This window comes from Vanacampus margaritifer, chromosome 1 (genome assembly GCF_051991255.1).
Source record: "Vanacampus margaritifer isolate UIUO_Vmar chromosome 1, RoL_Vmar_1.0, whole genome shotgun sequence".
In the NCBI taxonomy this organism is placed as follows: domain Eukaryota; kingdom Metazoa; phylum Chordata; class Actinopteri; order Syngnathiformes; family Syngnathidae; genus Vanacampus; species Vanacampus margaritifer.
The window spans coordinates 3,190,536-3,215,000 of record NC_135432.1 but is presented as its reverse complement, the minus strand read 5'-3'; the positions used below and the strand labels follow the sequence as shown (position 1 = coordinate 3,215,000).

At 39.6% G+C, this 24,465-nt stretch overlaps 1 protein-coding gene across 2 annotated transcripts in view; it reads left to right on the top strand.

The window, feature by feature from the left end:
* ncam2a (neural cell adhesion molecule 2a) overlaps positions 1-24,465 on the top strand; it is a 247,846-nt gene that overhangs the window by 167,165 nt on the left and 56,216 nt on the right. For both annotated transcript variants that reach the window (XM_077585630.1, XM_077585622.1), the window contains exons 2-5: positions 10,070-10,144; positions 15,871-16,077; positions 21,648-21,791; positions 23,583-23,720. In XM_077585630.1, coding sequence (XP_077441756.1) covers positions 10,070-10,144; positions 15,871-16,077; positions 21,648-21,791; positions 23,583-23,720 — 564 coding nt within the window. The remainder of the gene's footprint in view (positions 1-10,069; positions 10,145-15,870; positions 16,078-21,647; positions 21,792-23,582; positions 23,721-24,465) is intronic.

The following is a 24,465-nucleotide window of genomic DNA, read 5'->3' as shown; positions in this document are numbered from 1 at the left end:
TTCATTTGTTGTATTGATCTTCAATACTGTTGTGTAGTGACATTTGTCCGTTCTGTTGTAAAAAAATTTCTTTTTAGCAAGTTAGTGGTTAAATCGTGCATAATTCATCAATATGTTTCTACTATACTTGAACTTGCGCGTACACATTTATAACCTCCTCAGACCACGTCTACACACAAAGTCAAAAATTGTGAAACACACATTTTATTAACTCTTTGACTGCCAGCCGTTTTCAGAAAAGGGATGCTGTGGGTGCCAGCTAATTTAAGCATTTTGACTGATCTTTCAAGGTCCACAGCAAATTTTGTGTTTGGACTATGGAAACATTCTCCCCTCAACACTCTAGCTCCGCCTCACGTCTTCTACTGACGCCTTACCCGATCTTGTCCAAAGAGAGTCATCGCTGCCATCTCTTATACTAACTCGAGCTGCTTGATACTTTCAGCACAGCTGGCCAAGGCTTTCCTCCACCCGTTCCCCCCCCCCCCCAAAAAAAATAAAAAAAACATAGTTAACGTCTTTTAACGTCTTTGGCAGCCCTCATTTGGATTTTACTAAACGTTATTAAACGTTTTTGGCAGTCAAAGAGTTAAAGATGCAAAATATATTAAATGTATGGATTTATGAAAACAATATTGATTTGAACAACAATAACTTCAACCGGGAATTTGCTAATGAGTTGACTAGTGTCCAAAATAGCTGTGAAAAGGGCACTTCTCATCACTTCTCGCCTTGTTCCGTTCAAGTGCTAGTATGTGCGGTACGCATGATTCTATCCACCGCTAACTGGCTGTCGGCAGTTGTCAGTCACTCAATCAGCAGGTTGCACGAGTACACGCTTTGGTCATGCAACCTGAACAGCGATCCAATTGCTCATTTGACAGACAGCCGTCAGAAACCTCAAAGGCGGAGAAGTTATTCTTTCAGGTCCGGATGACAGTTTGAATTCTATAATTCTATGAATTCTGCAATGTTATGATGATGGATTTACACATTGCCACGTCATGAATCCTATGGTGATTTTACATGTTTATGCTGAACTTGTAACCAAATAAGAACATTTCTATGCATTTCTGTGTGAATGAGGCCAATTGTTCTGAGGTTCCTGAGCAAATGGACGTAATCCCATTTTATATACGAACCATTAAACAGCTGCTTTTATCATGGGATGTACCTTCCCAATTATGAGACAGCTAAGCTCTGACCTCTCGTTGCTTGCAAGCCAGACCCCAGACATTTGTCCCTTACACCTCCGAGCCTTTTTGTCCCAGGCTGGACCACAACCGCTGACCTCCCCTTTGTGTCTGAATTCATCTGTGGTGATTAGATAATGCTAATGCCATCGCCACTGGCAGGGTCCGACCAGATAATAACCTGTTGGCCTCTAGGTTATTTCAAGCCATAAAATGTCTTGAAATAACATCTCTTTTTGCACAATGGAAAATAAGTGTGAATTTTCATTTGTTTCGAAGCAGCACAATGTTGTGCTGCCATGCTTAGAAGAATACAAACTATTTACAAGTGTACTTTGAGAGTGTTGTAAGAGCAGGATTTTCAAAGCAGCAGTCAGAGTGGCCTGCTGTTAAAACAACACACTTGCTCCCGGTGGATATGAGAACAGTTTTGCGACTTGTGTGCGTGGAGACAGCAAAATTATATATGATTACTTTGTGTCAACAGAAGAAGCAAGCACCGAGCTTTGGCCAACATTTACTCGCTTCTCATGTCGGGAGAGAGAACATGGCGGAAGGTCATTATTGCCTGTGACCCTGGTCTTACTAGAGAAGAAAATGCACTCATGTTCCCTCAGATCTTTTTTGTTTGTTTTGTTTTGTTCCCCCAGATCTATCATGGATAGGCTTGGGGAGTAACGGAATACATGTACCGCCGTTACGTAATCAGATTGCAATTTTTTTTTTTTAACTGTATTCCATTACAGTTACAGGAAAAAAACATGTAATCAGATTACAGGTACATTTATTAAAAATGGGGATTCCAATTTCGAGAGAGCGAGAGCGAGAGCGAGACCGTTGCTATATGTCGGGGAGGTGCGAACGAACGAACTAAGTCACTAGTCGTGTCCTCCACACGCGGGCAGTTTGAAAAAGCTTCACGGACGGGAGTAGGAAATGGCGACCGGTATTCTCTGGAACTTACTCTGAGCGAAAGTTTGAGCTGAGAGTCCAGCGGCATGCTACGCGCTGTAGCTTCTTGCTAGCTAGCCTGCTAGCCTACAACCACAATGTGAGTTACAGCTTCCAAACAAATCTTCCTCCCACCAATTCACTATTTAAACATCATGCACAACATATACACGGCTAAACTTGTGACTGGGCTAAAAGTTCATTTTGCAGTTGATGTCACACATCGTCATCCTTATTGGCTGACTATCTATCTATCTATCTATCTATCTATCTATCTATCTATCTATCTATCTATCTATCTATCTATCTATCTATCTATCTATCTATCTAACTGTGAGGTGTGGTTGCTTTCAGTGACAGTTCGAAAACAGCATATGGCCTTCAATCAATCAATCAATCAATAGCCCACATGCTTTTTAATTATAGAAGGATTTTTGCTATTTGCAGGCTGCTCGGGTCCCTATCACCCGCAAATAGCAGGGGCACATTGTATATTGTGGTATTTATTTTTATTTTGTCTTCATGAGTATACTCAATATTGGAGTAATCCATAAGTAATCCAGTTACATTACTTTAATATGATGGTACTTGGTCTACGTTACTAACTACATTTTTTAGCAGGTAACTTGTAACTGTAATGGATTACATTTTAAAAGTAACCCACCTGACCATGGAGCACTTCGACATCCTTGGAACTGCCAATTGGTCTGCAAGCATTTGAATGAGAACACGGCAGCGTTTGGGATTTGATTCAATAACTTTGTCTTGAAAAATGGATTGCCGCACACGTTAAACGAGCTGATCCTGCCTTTAAGGCCTTTTGCTTTTATTACTGAATCTATCTTCCCAGTCAGTTGGCGCGACCTCCTCCTCAAACCCGCCGCCAATCCGCCATGCGTGGGTCCGCTCGGCTGTTCGGCAAGATCGATATTTGTGACTTGTTTGTTTGAATGTCAGGAAATCCTCTAACCCCAATTTGATTTTTTTTTCTCCTGTTTTTTGGTGTGTCTGTCATTAGTTGCAGTCTGTCAAGCCTTCCATCCCCTTTTTCCCTTCCAACCATTAAACTGACAAATTTCAACAGGAACAGGAACCATTTTGAGACATGCAATTCACATTGAGCAGGTTTTTTTTTTTTTTTTGCACTCTAAATATATCAGTCCTGTGAGGGAATTTACGGTAACAGAATTCTTGCACATATGAGACAAACCATCCATGTGGCAGAGCTTAATGACCAATGTAGGCAGCACAGAGGGAGAGAATGAAAAGCTGCGAGAAACAGAAATAGCCGTGCTGCACAGATAAGAAAAATAACTATTAGATTAGGTACAGTGGGATTGCCAGCGCCGAGAAAACCGAGGTGAAGGCGAGGCAGAAAAACTGTCTCAAGATTCTCAATTTCGCAGATTTGGGACAAAAGCATCATTGTGCACCTGCAGGCCCCGGTTTCTTAGCTTGCCATAAATAGGAGTACAATATCTAAGCAAATGGGATTTTTTATTTATTTTTTATTTTTATTTTTATTTTTTTTCTGGAGAGCTCAGTATTGTTCATTCGGTAATTTTACCGATTTGACATGTCATCATCATTGCGCTCCTTTTTTTTCTTTTTTTTTATATATATATATATATTTTTTTTGTATTTTTCTTTTTTTTGTATGTGGGTAAATATGTGTATGTGCGTGCATTCATTAGTTCACCTAAAACCTATAAAAAAATAAATAAAAAAATACCATATCGTTTCCCTAAACCGAACACTTCCAGCCAGAGCAAATGGGATTTTTCTGATGTGGCGCTGCAGTTTCTGCTCAATCTGGGTGAGATTTTTTTTTTGTGATGGAGGATAAAGAGGAATGCATGTGTGTGTGTGTGTGGGGGTGAAAAGTGCCTGCCCTCTCCTTGGCTTCAAATACTTTCAACATCCAGAAGTTGAGTTTGCGAGCGAGCAATTGAAGACCTCGACGCTTTCCAACCTTGCCGTCCGTCTGACGGCTCTTTTAAGAAAATAACTGTCATTATCTTGCAGCTTTCAAGCATAAAATGACGATAACTTCAGTTTGAGCACAATACTTTATTCCCGATGCTGCCTGTTTTGATTTGTGCAAAAAAAATAAAAATAATAATAAATAGAACAAAGAAGCTGATAGTCGCAAGGTTAATCAAATTCTGACAAAAAGCAGAAGTGGCAGCTGGCATTGTAGGCATAAGTGATCATCTTCATTACGTTCCCAAGCTTTTGATTTTAATAAGATTTCTATTCATATCTCATCCAGGATGTTTGTTTGTAGTTTCTCTGCCTCTTTTTATCTCTCCGCAATGTTACTTTCTCTTGTCTTTGTTTCTGAACATTAATGACAGCTGAAGCTCCAAATAAGAGCAATATTTGTTTGGTAATGATGATAAAAGCTTACCTAAACTTGTGATGAGAACGATCTGTCATTGCAGTGAAACCAAACAATCCAAATTAATTAGGCAGTGACTCAAAAATGCTGGCACATTTATTGGAACTAATAACATTCATGGGGTTTTAATTTCAGTAATTCAACAAATTAAACACAAAAAGTTTAATTTCCACTCCAGACGCCTCAGAGGATGATGAACTTTCATAGACTCAAACCTCCAGGCTCATTTCATTAATTAACCGACTGCATGAATCGCACACTCAGCCACTGTGATGAGCCACAAATTCCGACATAAAAAAAAACGCAAATCTTGGAAGGGAGCATTGCTGCTGGCCTGCTATTGTTTTCGCTCTTCAAAAAATAAAACAAGATGGGTGTGATTGCACTTGCTAGAGTTTGTGCAAGCGAGTGTGTGAGGGTTGTGCGTATTGAAACCAAACCTGTGGCCTGACACTGTCCGTGGCTGTGATTGGATATGGATGGCTGAGTACAAGCCCTCTTTTTTTCCCCACTTTTTTTTTTTCTTTCTGGAGAGCTCAGTATTGTTCATTCGGTAATTTTACTGATTTGACGTCATCATCATTGCGCTCCTTTTTTTAATTTTTTTTTTTATTATATTTATATTTTTTTGTATTTTATTTTTTTTTGTATGTGGGTGAATATGTGCGTGTGTGCGTGCATTCATTAGTTCACCTAAAACATATAAAAAAAAAAAAAATCCCATACCGTTTCCCTAAACCGAACACTTCCAGCCAGAGTCGTGAGGCCGTCAGGAAACCCGAGAAAGGACCAAAGAAAGACCCGACGATCAGTACGCACATTTTGCAAGCATGAAATTATCTCAAGACAAGCTGCAAAAAAAAAAAAAAAAAACTTGCGCAAGCCTTTCATGCGGACAAGCATTGCACATCTTTCTGCTGTCTGTACTTGTGGCTGCAAAGAAGCCCTTTAATGGAGGTCACCATCTCTGGCAGCCTGCTGACTGCACGCTGGGCTCAGTGAAGGGCAACAGAGCGTTGTCCGGCTTTCATGGGCTCCATAAGAAGCTGTTGCAGTCACCTGCTCAGCTCTCAAAAAACAATGTATTCACCAGAGAGAGAAAATGTTTGCTGCGCAGACATGATAAGAAAGATAGCCAAGAATGGATGCATGATCACATACGTACACTTGTGCCTTGAGATATGAGTGACCCGATTTACAAGTTTTTCGAGATATGAGCCATATTTTTAGAATCGATTAATCTATCCATTATTTAATCAACTAATCTGATTCATTTTAATTTTGCATTAAAGTGTATTACAAAAATGACCCCCCCCTCCCTGATTACTGTTTATTAACCAGTGATTGGTGATTATTTTGTGCTTTGTATTTGTATACTGACTTTAAAAAAAATAAAAAATAAAAAAAAAGGTGGGGGTGATGCTGTACAATGTTACACAGAAGTTAATCAGTCTTCTTTCATGAAGGACTACAGAAATCAGTGAACAATTACTGTTGATATGCTGAAATCAAAGGATTTGGACAATTTTAAATAAAAAAAATTACTCCAAAACGATTACTCGATCATTAAAATAGTTGTCGATTAATCGATTCATTTTGACAGCTCTATTCGGCTGATTTTTTTTACTTTGACTGTAATTGCAAACTTAAGATATGTGTGCTGTACAGTATTGTACAGGGTTATAATAGTTTTGTATTTTTCATTCTAATGAGTTTTTATTTGGTTTTGTTTGACCTTCCTTTTTCTATATGGCCCAACAGTAATGCCTAAATGAACCCTGTAAAAAGTAAATAAAATAAATGTGTTGTAATAAATGTTTTCTTTAAACAATAATCCAACACATGAAATAAAACTTCACCCGGGTTACACTAACGAGCAACGCAAAAAGCAACGGCTATTTAAAAGACGGTGCAACACATTTTGACAGATAGTTGCCTATAGCAGGCATATATTCTTCATTTGCTACAAAAAATGACTAATAGTCTAATCTTATTGAGTTACTTGAAGTTGTAGTCGAAGTTCTGGCCTCCTTCATTTGTGGCTGTATGACTGCTTCATGCAGACAAGCACAACAGAAGGAGCAGCACAATGAATTGTGTTGCAGCATTAACTGTAACTCGTCATGTGTAAACAATTTAATTATTTCATGTTATTTAGTTGAATCTGTTTTTATAACATACAGTATTATCGACTGCTATTTTACCTGAAACACAACTTTATTAGATTTTTTTGGAGGTTGGAACGGATATTGCCGTTTCATTCCATTTCAATGGGGAAAGATGATTTGAGATACAGAGGATTAGTGTTATTGATCATTTTTGCTTTCATACTTGATGGGCGGGGCAGGGACTATGAAGACCACTTGTATTGTGTTTCCCACTGGGCAGACCGACATCTCCCTTTTGGCGTGCAACATGTTTCAGGATCAGTGAACAAGTGAATATCGTTCAACTGCTTGGAATAAAATGTTGGAATCTGATATTCTGTGTAGTATGTACTTGTCCGTAGTAGTACTTAGCAGGGCTAAGACTAAGACTAATTAGCCCAAGAATGTTTGCATGTTTCACTACTCCTATATTTGATGTGGATTGCAGCCCATTTTCACCCATTTTGTGAACAATTTCGTTGTGGATAAAATGGGGGGGGGGGGGAAATATATAATTTTCAAACGATTGGCAATGGCTTTTTCGACTTTGTTTTTTGGTTGAAAATTGCACATTGTTGATGACTGCTTACAGAGCTCAGCATTTGTTTATTGATCTATGAATGAATCTGCCAGAAGTCTATTAGTACTGACCATGAAAATCTCCCACAAAGCATTGTGGGAGAAACCAAGCTTGTAACAACTGTGCACAATCCCACAAAGGATGTCATTTAAAAGACATCAGTTTGCAAAGCTTTATTTGCGGTTCAAGCATCTCAATGTTTATCATTTAATTGGAATCTTTTGAGAAGTGCTAGCATTCCTGCTAATCTGCACTTTGTGCTTTTAAAGACGTCGGTGAAAGCGCACTTCAAACTGCCTCAAAGGAAACGTGTCAGTGTCCCGCGACTGCCCTCCCTTGGCAGGTGCGCATCACCTGAACTTCACTTAAGTATTCACCGAAGACCGGCTTCTTTCATTGTTGTGAGTCCTCACTTATTCCATGAGACAACTACTGGAGCTGTTGCCGTGCAAACAGGCTTCCATCCTCCTTTCTGCCTAATTTGGGAGGTTGTAGAGCGTTTGCCTCCAACTGCAAGGTTTTCGTGTCATGGCGGTGAATGGATGTTCACGCAACCATTTTCTGGCCTGACATTGATAAGCTCTCTTTTTGTCGTTGATAAACTCTACACAGTTGTTGTTTTTTTCTCTCCTGAGGAAATTGGTGGAGTTTTGGGGCTATTGGCCACTTTACTTAATCTGCCACTTGCCCTAACCCGATTTATTTATTTTCTTAGTTGTCCTAGTTCCTTTGAGTATATTGTCTTTTAGTTTTGTTTTGTGTTTTATTCTGTTTGCTGTTGGGCTTTAGCTTTTTTTTATTTTTGTCTTGTTTTTTAGTTTTTAGCTCCAGTTTTTCCTGGATTTCTTTCCTCACATGGTTTCTCTGTGCCCCGCCATGTTGTTGTTGTTTTTTTCTTTAATGTTTATTTCATTATGGATGTTTTGTTTAGCACCATGAGTTCATGAGTTGCATTTTAATGTATGAAATGTGCGATATAAATAAAGTTTGATTGATTAATTACTTGTCATACCCTGAAGAGCTGACTGCCGAGCTTGCCACAAACATCAAGCCAATCCGTCTTAATGTGCTATGTCCCAAAAGAGCTACGCCGTATGTGTCAAAAGGTCCAGTTTGGCCCATGAGGAGAGAACACAAACTGCCGTTTTTCCACAAAAAATATCTGCTGATGTAATTTTTTTCCACTGGAGGGCGCTCTGACATCCGCTTAAATGACATTCTGAAATTTGGTTGTTACTTAAAACTCCTTTCCTGCCGTCAACGTTAACGGAAATCCCAACGAGTACCGCCATCAATGTTAATTGACATCAACTACGTTTTTTTTTTTTCTTTCATTCAATGGGCAGCGCAACATCTTGGGCAGCGCTGGTTTCATGAATGAGCTGGGGGGGGGGAAACACCCACTAAATATGTCCAGCAGGTGGCAGCATTGTATTCCTTTTCAATGGTATTCCGTGGATCAAATGACATGACAACATGGTGGATCTTAGGAAACACGTTTTCAAGGATGTCGTGAATGATCAAAGCATTTGTCACATTAAATCTAATTCAATAGGTGGGTTTCCATCCACCCATTTTTATTCGACTTTTCAAGAAATGCGAAAATGAAACTGAATGCTGCAAATGCTAGAAATTCGAAAAAGGGCCCAACATTCGCAAAAAAAAAGTTTATACGCTTAAAGGGGGTGGTTTTGAAGCGTGTCGCAAAAAGTTAAATGTGAATTTTGGCTATGGAAAGCGAAGAAGCGCTGACAAGACCGGAAACATGTCACAGGTTTTGACCAGATATGACATCACACGTACGTTTGTAGTTACAAAGGAATGGCGGGCGATAAAGTAAGGTATGTTTGGGGGGGGGGGGACGAAACAGAAATCTTTTTGGAATTCATTAAAGAAGCAAATTAATTAATTAATTAATTAATGCAATTTTAGATGGAAAACAGCAAAGAAACGCTACGGTTTATCAATAATCGCAAAAGCAATCTTATACAACGTCATCGCACGGTGCAGTTGATTCCGGTTGTTGTTCTTTTGAATTACTGGTGGATCACATCTCTATGGTGTATAGCGCCACCTACAGCGGCAGAGTACCCTCTCATTATTCGCAAAAGAAGAACCGATGGACACAGGCATAAGTCGCATGTCCGATTTGCGCATTTTCAGTAAATGCACTTAAAAATGTTGAAACAATTGGATGGAAACCTGACTATTGTTGTGCAGAAAATGTATCTTTTCACAAAAAGCTTGTTTTCTCCTTATTTTTTCTATTATAGCTTGGTGTTACTCAAATTGCTTGTCTTTCAAATGGTGATTACTAAAGAACAGAATAAGGTAGAATCATACTTTTTTTTTCTAATGAGAGAATGGAATCCAATCTTTTATATGTTGCCATAGCAAACAATAATCTGTATGCCTTGAAAGATGAGTGAAAATGCTCAAAATCGGCTGGCACTCTTTTTGGATAACGTTTGGCAGTAAAAGAGTTCAGATTTGATGGAAACAAATTAGCACCAATATTTGTTCAGAAATTTTACATTACGAATGGACGTGTAATTATGTGCACTAAAAATAACAGGTAAAGTTTTGACCTGTCATTATTTATAGCTTATCGGCAATGGACATCGTGATCTGGCCTGCTTGAGACCAAATTTGGGTAAAAGTGGCACTGAGTTTTACACCTCTGAGTTACGGTGTTGACACCCAACAGAAAATGCATTCAACTGTTGTACATACTGTAATGTCAGCTCAGCTTTAACTTCTAATTTCTCTTCTTTTCTTCTGTCTTTCTGTATCCCAGCCATCCTGCAGGTTTCCATATCCTTGAACAAGGTGGAATTAAGTGTTGGGGAGTCCAAGTTCTTCACCTGCACAGGTACGAGTGCCCCCGTTCTGTGTGTCTGTGTGTGGTGTGTTTGGCGCCTGCTTGTATAGACACGGCGGGGGGGGGGGTTCTGTTTGTTCTTTTAATGGCACTAAGCAGCATCTCCATGCTCCCCATATGGTGAGTGACACTTTGACCACCAGCGTCTCCTCCCCCTCATTGTTCCCCCTAAATGGCCATCAAGAGAGGCCGGCGCTGGCAGGTCCGAGCAACCTCCCGCTGCTCGCCTCTTTTCTCCTCTGCCAGCCCGCAGACAAGCAGAGCCGGGAAAAGAGTGTTGAAGGTGTGCGATAAGAAGCTCTTCACGCTCCGTCTCATCCTTACTATATTTGTACTGCCAACTGGAGGCCGTAACCGTTTACAGAAACGCTGTCTTTACCCCCCCAAAAATATAGTGTATGTTCTTGCAGATTGCTTGCATGACAAAAGCACACTGGAGACACACTAATTATAGTCAAATTATTTTTTCTTTTTTTTTTCTTTTTTCGGGAGAGCTCAGTATTGTTCATTCGGTAATTTTACCGATTTGACATGTCATCATCATTGCTCTCCTTTTTATTTATATATATATATATATATATATATTTTTTTTTGTATGTGGGTGAATATGTTCACATTTGATAGTCATCAAATTCTAAAGTACATAATGTACTTAAAAAACTTTGCGCACTTTGACACGGGGGCGCTCATCATTTTTTTCCATAGCGTCATGGTTACATACCGTATATCACAACCTTCTCGGTCATTTTTGCAACTGTGTATGAGCAGAAATCAGTTTGACGGTGTTATCTGCTAATAAGCATTTCAACAAATAACATAAAAAATGCTGATGGTGGATTCCAAAGCGCAAACACAGCGGAACAGATTTTACAGTATTTAAACAAAAATTAGTGCATGCAAGCATGAGGGAAATGCAAATAAGAAAAAGCCATGTGACAAAAAGGCAACCTGAAATAAGCTAAACACACGATACAGAAACAAAACAAAAGGAAAGGAGGCGGATGGAGAGCCATGGAAGGATGACAACTGCTACGAACGAAGGCTACGTTCACACTGCACGTCTTAATGCCCAATTCCGATTTCTTGAGTAAAAGGCAATTTTTTTTTAAGCGTTCACATGACCTATTAATTGCGACCTCAGTCTGTCTGCTGTGTGAACTTAAAGTGACCGAAGAAGATGATATAACGTCACAACGCTGTGTTTGCGCAAGTAAATACGTAAACTCTAAAATCCGTTGGGTCAAAAGTAACCCAATTATGGATCAAAAATAGACCGATCCACTTTCTGGGTCATTTTATACAAAATGACCCAATTTTTTGACCCATTATCTGACCAATATTTGAGTTTTACACTAAAAGACTAATTTCTTGACTCAAAGTGATGCGGGAGGAGGTAGAAGGAATATTTTGTGAAAATGACGCAGGCCTTTCCGAGCTCCTCATTTGACGGAGACCTTGTAGTGGGTTGTATACATTGTTTATTATTCACCCGCAGAACGTTGTTGACAATGGGGAGTTCCGGGTGGGAATGTTTTGTTTGACGCACTGAACAGGAGTTGAATTGCCTGCTCACTTCTCTCATGCATTTTTAAAGTGAAAAGTTGAGGACAAAGAAAGCTGATCCGTTGTTTAACACTCGGCTCCTAACGATGACGTAACATCATTTGCCGCGCGTAATAAATGAGTCGTCCGGAGGCACCAGCTGAAAACAACAACTCCATAGTTTTTTTTCCAACATGTCTTTGGAGGACTTAAAGTCTTCTATTGAAAAAATGGAGAGCACCATATCCAAAATGAGTAAGCAGATGGTGGAATTGATCCAAAATCAAAAGCCAAACCAAGACCTTCTGAAGGAAATCCAACAGATGCGGATTTAGAATCAAGAGCTTAGATTTTGCAGTAACCAACACAGAGACATTTAAAAAATAAAAAAAAGTATAAAGAACTTATATTTAAAAGATACACTGATCAAAGTTCATAAATTCTGATATGATGACATTTGCACACAAGGTCACAATCTGGGTGAAAACCCTGAACTGTAAACAAGGCTTGGTGTTCCTAAAAAAAAAAAATTAAAATAAATAAATTAATTAAATAAATACAAAAATAAACACACACAGTTGAACCTGTTATCTTTCAAGGGCTGATAATCACTTGAGAGCTGTTCGGATTTATGCGACGTGGCCGTTCGTACTGAGGTCGCGTTGCAAAAAATCGGATACGTATCCGATCTAGGACCACATATGAAAGTGGCACAGGTAGAATTTGAAAAAAATCCGATTTGAGCCGTTCAGTGTGACATAAAAAAATCCGATTTGGGTCGCATTCGTCTGCAATGTGAACGTAGCCTAAAAGTCAATACCAAAAACCTACACATGGCACAGAATGGCCCTAAACTCATTCACTCCCAGCCCTTTTCACTGAAGCAACCCCCTTTGCTCCTGGCTGTTTTACTGGATTTTGACAGATTTTGCAAGGCCCGCAGAATATTGTGCTCTATTGCTACAAAAACATGGAAACTATCATAAGAAAGATTAGAGTCTCTTCTTTCATCAGGAATTTTTTTTATTTTTTTTTTATCTGTTTCCGTTTTGCAGCAATTAGCATTAGAATGTAGCTAAGTTTCATCATTATTTACAAATCTGTTTAAAACAGTGGGGGAAACAGCTTTTTGCAACATGGCCCTGGTTGATCTCTTATACTCTGCTGCCACCTACTGGTTGTTTTTGTAGTAACGACCATTGCTTCAAGCATTCTCTTTAGTTCTGAGGTTGCATCAAAGCCTTCTGTATGCTCTAGCATAAAAATAAAAAAAACATTAAAAAGTATAAATACGTTTTTGGGAGCATGGCAATTTTTTAAATAGAGCATATTTGTAAATTTTGGGGGAGCAAATAAAAGCAAACCGTTTGAAAAGTATTTATTAGCAGGACAAGACTGCGGAAAAGGCTAAAGGCTAGCAAAATGCTGTGGCAACAACAGAAAGAAAAAAAATGGTGTCATGAATAAACTGGATTGTGAAAATAATAAAACGTTGTAATGAAAACATACTCAAGGACTTCCGTTGATAAATATTTAATCTGGGTTTGTGGAGAGAATGATGAAAAAAAAGTGTCTGCCGCCAATCATGAAATAAAATCACTGAGCTTGACACACACTAAAGAGCATTTATGTGATGTAAAACAAGCGGGTTCAGTGAAGCGAGGCTCAGCGTGACAGATATGGAGGTGTTAAACTGACATCATGCTATGTGGAGCCTCTCCAATTACGACAGTGGCGTCGCGCCAGGACAAGCGTCAGCTGCTGCAACACATCAGAGGCGCTCGTAAAACGCCGCCATCTTGGCCTGCACTTTATATTAACTCAACCTGACCACAACATTTGACACGGATCATCGTCACTTAGTGGGAAATAACAATCGTGTGATAACCTTTTTGTGTTCAAAACGCCGCTTTAGCGCTCAGAATGGCTTCACATTTCCTCACGTCCTCCTCGTAATTGAAGTCATATTTAATATAAATCGTCATTGGCGGGGTCTCGCCGTACGGTTCATCAGCCATTTCCGAAAGCCGACCGTCAGCTGTCAGGGTGCTGCGGCGGGAAAGGAATCCAATCAATAATTATGGGAGCGCTTATGCAGATTTGAAATGATGTCTGACAGGGTTTTCCACAAATTGCCGTTGTGAAGACAGCGAGGAGCTTGGACGGGCGTTAAAAAAAACCAACACAGCACGCCGCAACCTGTCATGACAGACATTTAACTGGCACGCCGGGTGTGAAATGCAGACAGGTGATAGGATGCTAACGGGTACGGCTCGACGGATATCAGCGGGAAACCTGCAAAATAAGCACAAATACGTGTAAAATATGCAAGGCCAGCTTTGGTTGTGTCATCGCACTTATTTCCTGCAAGCACTTAAGCCAAGAATATCACGTGACGTGACAAGGCGGCGTCTCACTTAGATCGATGAGAAAATGTTCATTCTGGCCATTTTTAGCCGGTTAAATCCAGCCAGAGTGACATTAAATGCATAATGCTTAATTATCCTTGTTTTAATTTTGATAATATACTTCAAATGAGAGTGGAATTAAACAGGTTGAAGCCTTTGTTTTCTTTTTAAGAATTGTTTATCGGCCTTGTGAAGTGAGTTGAGTTCACTACCATCATATTGTTCATATCTGAAACTGTTGCTTGTAAGTCAAAGCACAAAATCGGCCAAACAGCTCATATGTAAAAAAAAACAAAAAAACAAAACTTGTGTTATAGAGGCTAAAAGAGGTACCAAGACAGACACATTCATTTTAATTCAAAATTGGGTGAATTTAAAAAAAAATGGTAAGACTTCATTAACATTTGGATTTATAGGTTATAATTAGGGATGTTGACGGTGCACCGAAAATGGATTTAATATTGATGTAAACTACTTAAAATATACATCGGGATGCCTTGCTCAGGTTTTCATTGTTTCTAGGCACCGTCCCTTTTTGGAGACGGACAAGTTTTGAGGATATCCGGTAAGGTTTGGCGGGTCTTTGTAGACGCCAGTAAAAACTTGGTTAATCAATTTAAAGTTTTTTTTTTTTTTTACTTAGTTTACTTAATGAGGCAATTTATCGTTTGTGTGTTTATCGCCTGTGGCCGTATACTCACGGTGAAATACGAGTCACTGATGTATTGTCTAATTTGTCCAGTAGAGGGCATCATTGCTACATCTGTTTAGTTTGTCATTTGATTTTGATTTGATTTGATTGTTCTATTGCTGTAAAAATATTAAACCTACCAAATGAAACATGAGTCTCTTCTTTCGTCAGGGAAAAAAAAAAGAAGTATATTTCTATATGTTTCCGTTTTGCAGCAATTAGCATTAGAATATAGCTAAATGTCATTATTATTCACAAACCTATTTAGAATTATGAGTAAAAGATTTTTTATTTTTTTTTACATGGCCCTGGTTCATCTCTTTTGCTCTGCTGCCACCTGCTGGCCACTTTTTTTGTAATAACTACCATTGCTTTAAGCGACCTCTTCAGGTCAGAGGCTGTATCAAAGCCTTATGTATGCTCTAGCATAAAAAAATAATAATAATACATTAAACAAACGTATAAATATGTTTTTGGGACACTTAAAACATTTAAAATAGAATGTATTTATACATTTTTGGGAGCAATTTAGTTAGTTCATTTTCAAGTTTCTTTTTTAATTAATTAATTTATTTATTCATTTTATAAAGTTACCCTCTAAAAACAGTTGGGTCAAAGGTAACCCAATTATGGATAAAAAAATGGCTTGATCCACTTTATGGGTCAATTTGTCCCAGTTTTGAGGCAAGAAATGGGTATTTAGTATAAAACAACTTATAAATATTGGTCAGATTTTTTACTTGGGTCAAAAAAGGTGGTGATTTTGTATAAAGCAACCCAGAAAGTTGGTTCAAATTGACCCATGGAGCGGATCGGTCCATTTTTTAGAGTGTACAAAAATTCATGTAGTTTGTAACAAGGGCAAAAAGTAAATATTAAAATAACATTTTGGTCATCAAATGAATCATTAAAAATGGAATTGAAAATCGGGCCAATTAATTATCTACAGTAAATCCAAGATGAAAATGTCATCTCTGGAATTGTCTGCTACTTTGTCCCGCAAGTCGTCAGCGAAACATGATCTTCAACTTGAGCAATCTTGACCTCATTCCGACTTTTGCTTCTCGGCTTTGCAGCGATCGGCGAGCCGGTGAGGCTGGAATGGTACAACCCTCAGGGCGAGCGCGTGGCGGCCTCCAAGCGGATGGCGCTGCACACGGAGACGTCGCGATCCCGCCTCATCATCTACAACGCCATCGTCGAGGACGCCGGCATCTACCGCTGCCAGGCCACCGAAGCCAGCGGGCGCACGGCGGAGGCCTCGGTGGTGCTGGAGATTTACCGTAAGCTCGACGCGTTGACTGCGCCCGGTGTGACATCTTGCCTTTTAACACACCGGCTAATAATCGCGTTGCGGCTCAATAAATCTGCATATTTGAGTGATTTGGAAAGGCTTTTATGTGCATGCGTAGGATTATGTGTGTGTATGTTCCCTCTCTGTCTTGTAATTAAAGTATAATGACTTGTAACCACGCTGTGGGACTCTGATCCTGCCAGGCATAATGAGGGATACGCCACTGAGGCAACCTTCCTTGCTGACCCAGCACTATTTCCCAGCAAAAACTTTGTTATGAGGCACAAAGGAAGGGAAGAAGTGGAGTGTTGTTCAGTATTTACACAGACCGTTCCATCCATTGTGAGGCCGGTACCATTAAAGCCAACTCGGAATTGGGCCCGCGTTTGTGCTGTGGAGGCGACCTGCTCGATGACTTCCAATCTGCGAGGTTTTTGTCACGTTCAAAGGAAAATAGAGCACATTGTAGTAGGATTCATCACAAGTGCAAGGGCCTCTGTTTCATCTCAATCACTGCAGCGGAACTTCGGAGTTTGAATGTCTCGGAATTCGTACAAATCGGACTTTAACCCAAAAATCTGAGTAAAAAATGCCTCGGAGTTTGAACCTCTCGGAATTCGTACAATTCAGACTTCAACCCAAAAATCGGAGTCAAAAATGCCTCGGAGTTTGAACGTCTCGGAATTCGTACAAATCGGACTTCAACCCAAAAATCGGAGTAAAAAATGCCTCAGAGTTTGAACCTCTCGGAATTCGTACAAATCGGACTTCAACCCAAAAATCGGAGTCAAAAATGCCTCAGATTTTGAACGTCTCGGAATTCATACAAATCGAACTTTAACCCAAAAATCTGAGTAAAAAATGCCTCGGAGTTTGAACCTCTCGGAATTCGTACAAATCAGACTTCAACCCAAAAATCGAAGTCAAAAATGCCTCGGAGTTTGAACGTCTCGGAATTCGTACAAATCGGATTTCAACCCAAAAATCTGAGTAAAAAATGCCTCGGAGTTTGAACGTCTCGGAATTCGTACAAATCGGCCTTCAACCCAAAAATCTGAGTCAAAAATGCCTCGGAGTTTGAACGTCTCGGAATTCGTACAAATCGGATTTCAACCCAAAAATCTGAGTAAAAAATGCCTCGGAGTTTGAACGTCTCGGAATTCGTACAAATCGGCCTTCAACCCAAAAATCTGAGTCAAAAATGCCTCGGAGTTTGAACGTCTCGGAATTCATACAAATCGGACTTTAACCCAAAAATCGGAGTAAAAAATGCCCCGGAGTTTGAACTCATTTTTGGAGTTCGAACACCCAAGCAAAGCGAGCTAAGCCGAATGTACCTTGAAAACGGGAAGCCGACTTTGAACACTTCGCAGGAACGAATTATGTTCAAACTCCGAGGTAGCACTGTAGTTACCGTTTGTGATTTTTAAATGGGAAGTCAAGCTTAAATATTTCTTGACAATAATATCTTATATGCAACCTCACTAGTCTAAACATGACGTTATGATTAATATTACATTTGTGGAATATTAATCATGTCAGGGGGCGGCCATTTTGCCACTTGCCGTCGACTGAAGATGACATCAAAGTTGCTCAGGGCTCGGGAAACAGCCAATCACAGCTCAGCTTCAGAAAACAGGTGAGCTGCGATTGGTCATTGAGCCCTGAGCAACTGTGATGTCATCTTCAGCCAACACTCGACAGCAAGTGGCAAAATGGACGCCTTGGACGACATTGATCAAAACTGCTGGATTTTGCTGCGAAAGCAATATTAAACAAAATACCATATTTAGACTAGTGGGGCTGCATAGAACATATTATTGAATTGATGGTATTCAAAGAGGTTTCTGATGCTTACGTGAAATTTTGGAAGCAAGTTTTTATTTGCCATTTTTTCATTATTCAGGATCTTGAAAGTTGTGATGCATGTAAAGTGAAATCGCACATTTGAACAAACTAGCAATTGTTCGAACTATAGTAACACTGATGCTATTTTGAGAACATATTCCAAATAAACAGTCAATTTTGCAATAAAAATAGAACTAAAATAAAATAAAATATAATAACAATATAAATAAATTATATATATACTGTATGTAAAATAATGGAATAAAATAGAGCGTCAACATGCAAGGGTGACATGAGCAACTCAATCAAACATTTAGTACACACACACACACACACACACACACACTCTAATCTTAATGCGTTGGTCACCTTTTTCATCGTCTTGCAATGAGATGTTAGGGGAGACTTCGCAGCCTCAATCTCACCTGCCGCTGCCAGCTCCTACAAAAACATAGTTTCCATAGCAACCAACTAACCATCAATCGCTCCAGCCCTCAGTGTACATCTACATGAAAGTCTACCTGAAGCCTGAGCCGGCGAGCCGACGAGCAGCCGACGAGCCGGCCAAAGAGCCCTCAGGCAACAGGCCAGCCAGGACGCTACTCAGTGTTTGACATGAAATTCATTGCCGGCGAGAGGAAAAGTGTCAACATACTGTCAGGAAGGATCTGACAACTCCATGACGGCTGCTTCTAATCATGCTGCCCTGACTGGCACCTGCATCCGGACTAGAAACACGACCTGGTGTAACCCACACAGATGCGGGTGCAGAGAGATTGAGTTGGGTTATTGCTGGCTGGCGGCTGCTATTACTTTGTCAAATGTGCGACTGGAAAGAAAACTGGGCCAATGAAGATGAGACTGAATCAGTTGCGAAACGCAATTGCTGATCATGTTTAGTGCTGTCACAATTGAATATTTTTTGAATCGATTAATCTTTCCATTATTCAATCAATTCATCAACTAATCGGATTCATTTTAATTTGGCATTAAAGTGTATTACAAAAGCATTACCCCCCCCCCCCCCCCCGATTACTGTTTCTTGACCAGTGATTGGTGTTTATTTTGTACATATCGTGTAGTGATAAAAAAAAAAAAAAAAAGTGGGGGGTTGGTGATATTGTACTATGTTTCCGGTTCGGTCGTTGTGTTCCAAAGTAAAAACAGATGTTTGCAAATGTCTTATTTTGATTAAACACAGAAGATCATGAAGGACTATAGAAATCACTCAACAATTACTGGTGATATGCTGAAATCAAAGGATTTGGACAATTTTTTATTTAAAAAAAAAACGGCTCTAAACGATTATTCGATTATTAAAATAACTTTTAATTAATTTGATAATCGATTACTTGTCGATTAATCGATAATTTTGGCGGGATCATTCTAAATTTTAGAAAATGGCTCCAAACGATTATTAAAATATTTGTCGATTCATTTGATAACCGATTACTTGTCGATTAATCGATTACGTTTGACAGCTGTAATCATGTTTTCAGACTGACGTGCAGACCAACAACCAAATTGCCGTTACTCACCTCTTCAGTGTCATGTTTGTGATGTGTGCGGCATTCTGCGCACAGGATGCTCCCCTCTCGGAGGCGCCTCTCGCCTGGAGGATGAGGATGCAAACAAAATAAATGAGCCTTTGAGCCTTCAACAGGAGCACAAGCAGCAAATAAGAGGAAGAACATGAGAGATAAATCATAAGAAAGCACTGGAATGAATGACAAATACGCACGGTAGCTTGAAGTTAATGACAGCACTGACATGCCAGACACGTACGCAGGCGGACGGTGCAGTCGGAGGGAAAGCAGCTTGACATAAATCAAGCAGCAAAATGCTAATGTTGTAGCCTGTTAATGGAGAAGACTGATAGGGCAGTGTTGCTTGATTTATGTGTGGCTTCCGAATGCAACTCGGAGGTGATGAGAAGTGGTTGCCTCGCAGTGTTGAAGAAGAGCAGGTTTTGGCTGGGGGCGTCACTATGGAATCGTTTTACAAGTGATTAGCCTATCGATTATCCCATCCAATAATCGAGCCATCTTATGAATTTATCTTTAAGCTATATGTCGATTCCCAGCCACCTAACCCCGGATAAAAATGGGTGGGTTGCAGGGCTGGGTATCGATTCTAATTTCCTCCTTTCAATTCACAAGAGTTCAGTTCGATTCATTTTCGTTATTTTTTATTCAATTTGAGTCACGTCAAACTGAGATTGAGTTTCTTTTATCATATTGTCTTATAGCTTTGTTTTTGCCTTTTATTTTGTTTTTGCGCTTTAAATTTTGAAAGGTGATACATAAAGGTTGGTTGGATGGTTAGTTGGTTGATTATGTAACGTCAAGTCTTCTTAAATATCTAGGACATGATATAAAAACAAAATCCACAAATATTAAATTCCAAATGAAATTTTGCAGAGGACTAGCCGCTATTTTTTTCACTTGCATTCGACCCTGCGGCTAATGCAAAGGTGCGGCTTATCCATCTGATCACAAGGGGGCGCACTATAAAGGAAGCGCAAGAGCGTCAGGCAGAGCAAAACAAAGCAAGTGAGCCCAAATACAGTCGGAGAGACAGAACGAGAGCGAGACAATTTGCACCCTCATTATGGAAAAGAAAGTAGCGGGAACACGGTGCGGTAACATTAAAACACCTGCGGCTTATAGTCAGGTGCGGCTTATATGTGTAACAAACTTGAGTGTTCCCCAAATTTAGCGAGCGTGGCTTGTAGTTAGGTGCGCCTTACAGTCCGGAAATTACTGTAACTGGTTAAATGATTTAGTGTTATAATCAATTAAGTGTTACACAAACAATGGCATATTTTATATTTTCATAATTCTAATTCAATAATTCAAAATATAAATTTAGAAGATTCTGAATTGTCAAAGTTCAATAAGTCAGCTCTTTCATAAATTTGAGAAAGTACTGAATTCATGTGAACAATAAATGTCAAGAGAACAGTAAAATTAACCCAAAAAAAACTCGGCCTTTAAAATTCTATTTTCTTATATATTTATTGGAAAAAGAAATATCAAAATAATTGATTCATGGTTTTATGAATTGATATCGGGCTTGAAAAAGAAAATCCATTCAATATCGATTTTTGTGCAGCATAACAGCTAAATGCAACTTCACCATGTTTAGACAACCGGTGTAAATAATAAAAAATATCACCGTGGCAATGAATTACTTGAGTGTAATATCAACTTTTCACCAATAGAGGGTGCTAACAAACTGAATACAGTACAATCTTGGGTTTGTGATCGATTTACCCGACCCAGCCCAAGTCTTGAAATCACTTTTAGGTCCAAGTAGCAGTTATCCGACCAGAGATTTGTTACAAATGCACGGATTGAAGTAAAATGATGACAATCAACATAAAAAAATTGTTGGCATACGCTGCAATTGGCAGTGTCCTCTTCACATTTATTTTGAATTTTGCCTCACAAAGTAAGTGATAATGGTGTTAGGTTGTATTTGATTTTGGTGAGAAAAGCACAAAGCAGAGAAGTGTCTAAAATGTCTATAATGTAGAATGATGTCAAATCCAATGGTTGAACTCAGAAGCGTGTGCTTTCCATCGCTATGCTTATTATCTGGTATTTAGTTTTTGTTGGAAAACAAAGTCAACTTTCGCACGATGAACTCAAATTTTTCCTGCATAATGAACGTTTCCAATAACAAAGCAAATTTCATTTCATCTTGCAGAGAGGCTGACTTTTCGAGACATTCAGTCGCCGCAAGAGTTCCGCTATGGCGAGTCGGCGGAGGTGGTTTGTGATGTCATCAGTTCACCGGTGCCGGAGGTCGTGTGGTCCTACCAGGGCCGGGAGATCGCCGGGGAGCGCCACAGTAAGTTGAAATGACGTCTGTTTCGGAATCTTTGAAGCTTGACTTTTTGGAACGTTCAGTTCCGCTAACTCCAAAGGTTTCTCGATTGTACGATTATGCTTGATGTCACATGACTGTTTTTCGGTGCTGGTGAATTTAACATACTAAAAGCGACTTACCCCGAGCATATTCAGCATCATCGTGTGATGATTCTCCCAGATGACAAAAATAAATAAATAAATGCCGTGTGGATATACCAAAAGCCGTGTGGGTATTTCTTCCGATTGTATGAATGACAAGGGTGTCGTCAGCAGGGCTGGACTGGCACGAAAAATCGGCCCTGGCATTTTGACTTGGGTACGCCCACCCGGCCTGACCTTGCCCAACTTCTTCAGTTCTGCCACCGATGTTTATTGATGATGTTTCAGTTTGCTATCTGAATTTGAAATGGATTATCGGACTGGTAGCCTCTAAATTGTGGGCAAGTCTCTCGGGGTAAAATGTAGGAAAAATAATCATTAAAAGACACTGCATGGGCCCCAGAAGAGGCGGCCGGCCCACCGGGCATCTGATGGCCAGTCCAGCCCTGGTTAGGTACGATGGCGTATTAGGGTCACGTATAAATATATGCTTTGTTCGAGAAAAAGAAACTCGCAAATTTGCGACTTTATAAAGACGCAAATTAGCAACTTTATAAAGTGGCAGAGTTGCGAGAAAAAACTCACGAGAAATACACGTAACGCACTACTCGGATGTTTGTGCCGATACTTTTCAGTCGGGTTTTTAAATAAGGAGACAATAATGGCTTTAACCGTATCATGTTAAGCATTCCCAATTTCAAACGATTAAGCATCTAAGTTAATTTGTTTAAAATAAATGACTTGTACATTTATGTTTCCAGAATTATTATTTACACATTGATACATTTTGGTATTTTTTTGTACAAGTAGCTAAGTTGTCGCGTCGAATCTGCTGCTCTCCGTCATTCACTTGCATTTACCTAAAGTATGCTAGCTTCTGATTGGTTAGTGTTTAGTCAGCTGATAGCGGATCAGGAAGTGTTGTCGTGTACGACTTTTTTAAAAAAAATGTATCCCTTTTCCTTACAGCCAATGGCTTTGAAACAGGTGAACATTCATCAGCAGCTTTCAAGGACCAGCTAAAGCTTATCCTCGCCTCAACAAAGCTCAGTGTACAATCTGTTATATGCGTCCTAGAATTGATGACATTTAGTTGGTAGCTGAAGGCATATTTTAGTGGGCAAGCATTCTTGGTTCAATTTTGTTCAGCTTTGTTTTGACAAAAAAGCAATCCGGTATGTTATCAGTGTTATTTTTAAAAACAAGTTAAGCACAGATCAGATTCTGAGTTGTTCAAATGTATAACATTTTCACATAGAAAATAATAGAGCAATGATTCCTCGGTTCCTGGGTCAAACTGTGAGCTTTATCGAGTTGTAGAAGTGAAAACAGTTCATCTTCAACATCACTGTTACCTTCCATGCTTTTCGTGTGAGAGTTAATCCGTTCGGTTTTTGTCCAACTCGGGTGCAGTTTTCAAACTGAATTACTGTTTGACTTTTGAGGTTGTACTCAGTGTAGATAGAACACACATCACAAATGTATTTTATAGAGAAATGTGATTGTCGTTGCAACCAACAATGGGAGTGTTTATCTGTGTCAACTTTATCGGGTAAATGTGCGCAAAAGAAGATTGACAATGTGGCAATTTTCTTTTGCAATTTTCATAAACAAGCTTATCAGGATTCTCTTGTTCGTCAGATTTTTTTTTTCTCTCTCTTGTGCAACGCAGGCAGGTTCAAAGTGCTGCCAAACAACAGCCTGCAGATTCACCATGTGACCAAAGCAGACGAGGGCGTTTACCGCTGCGAGGCCAGCGTGGAGGCTCGTGGCGAGATCGACTTTGTGGATATCGCCGTGGTGGTCAACGGTGAGTTTCATCAATATCAACCATAGATTTCCGCGCAAACAGACCTAGTGATTTTGTAAAGGTCAACGCCCAGTGTTCCGAATGCGATCGAGTCTCATGCAATAGTCACATTGCATTTTCTTTTTATTCCATATATGCAATTGGAAATGTCAGCCCGCTCAAAAAAAACGAGCGCTAAACTTTCGATTTCCTGATTTGTATTCATCCACTAGCACATCTCGGATCATTCGTGTCCTGTAATGGTTGACCTGCTGCTATCCTGTCCACATTAGATTGTCCCTCGGCCCCCCAATGAGCATGAATTGTGTTCAATATTGCTCACCACTTAAACTGGGAGAAGCGTGTTTATTGATTTGTCACACATGGCAGCAACAATCGCAGTGTCGGGCGGCGGCACAATGGATTGCGTAATGGCCGAGGGTGTGACAAACTTCACTTTGCCTCCATTCGACCGTCACTTTAACATGCGTGTTGCAAATCAAGCAGGATTCTTGAAAGTCCAAATATGGCTCAATTTAATATTTTTTTCACAATCTCTACTTTTGGACACGATCCACATCATGTTATTGTTTGTCTTTTTTGTTTTAATTTTTTAACCACTTTGAAGTGTTGAAATGTTCTTAAAGGCATGGTCTAAAGTTTTTCCCTCTTCTGTTTGTAAACAAACCATTCAAAACGGACTCCTCCCATGACCCCCCCCCCCCCCAAAAAAAAAGGAAACGGCATTCGCCTATTTGTCCCTCGT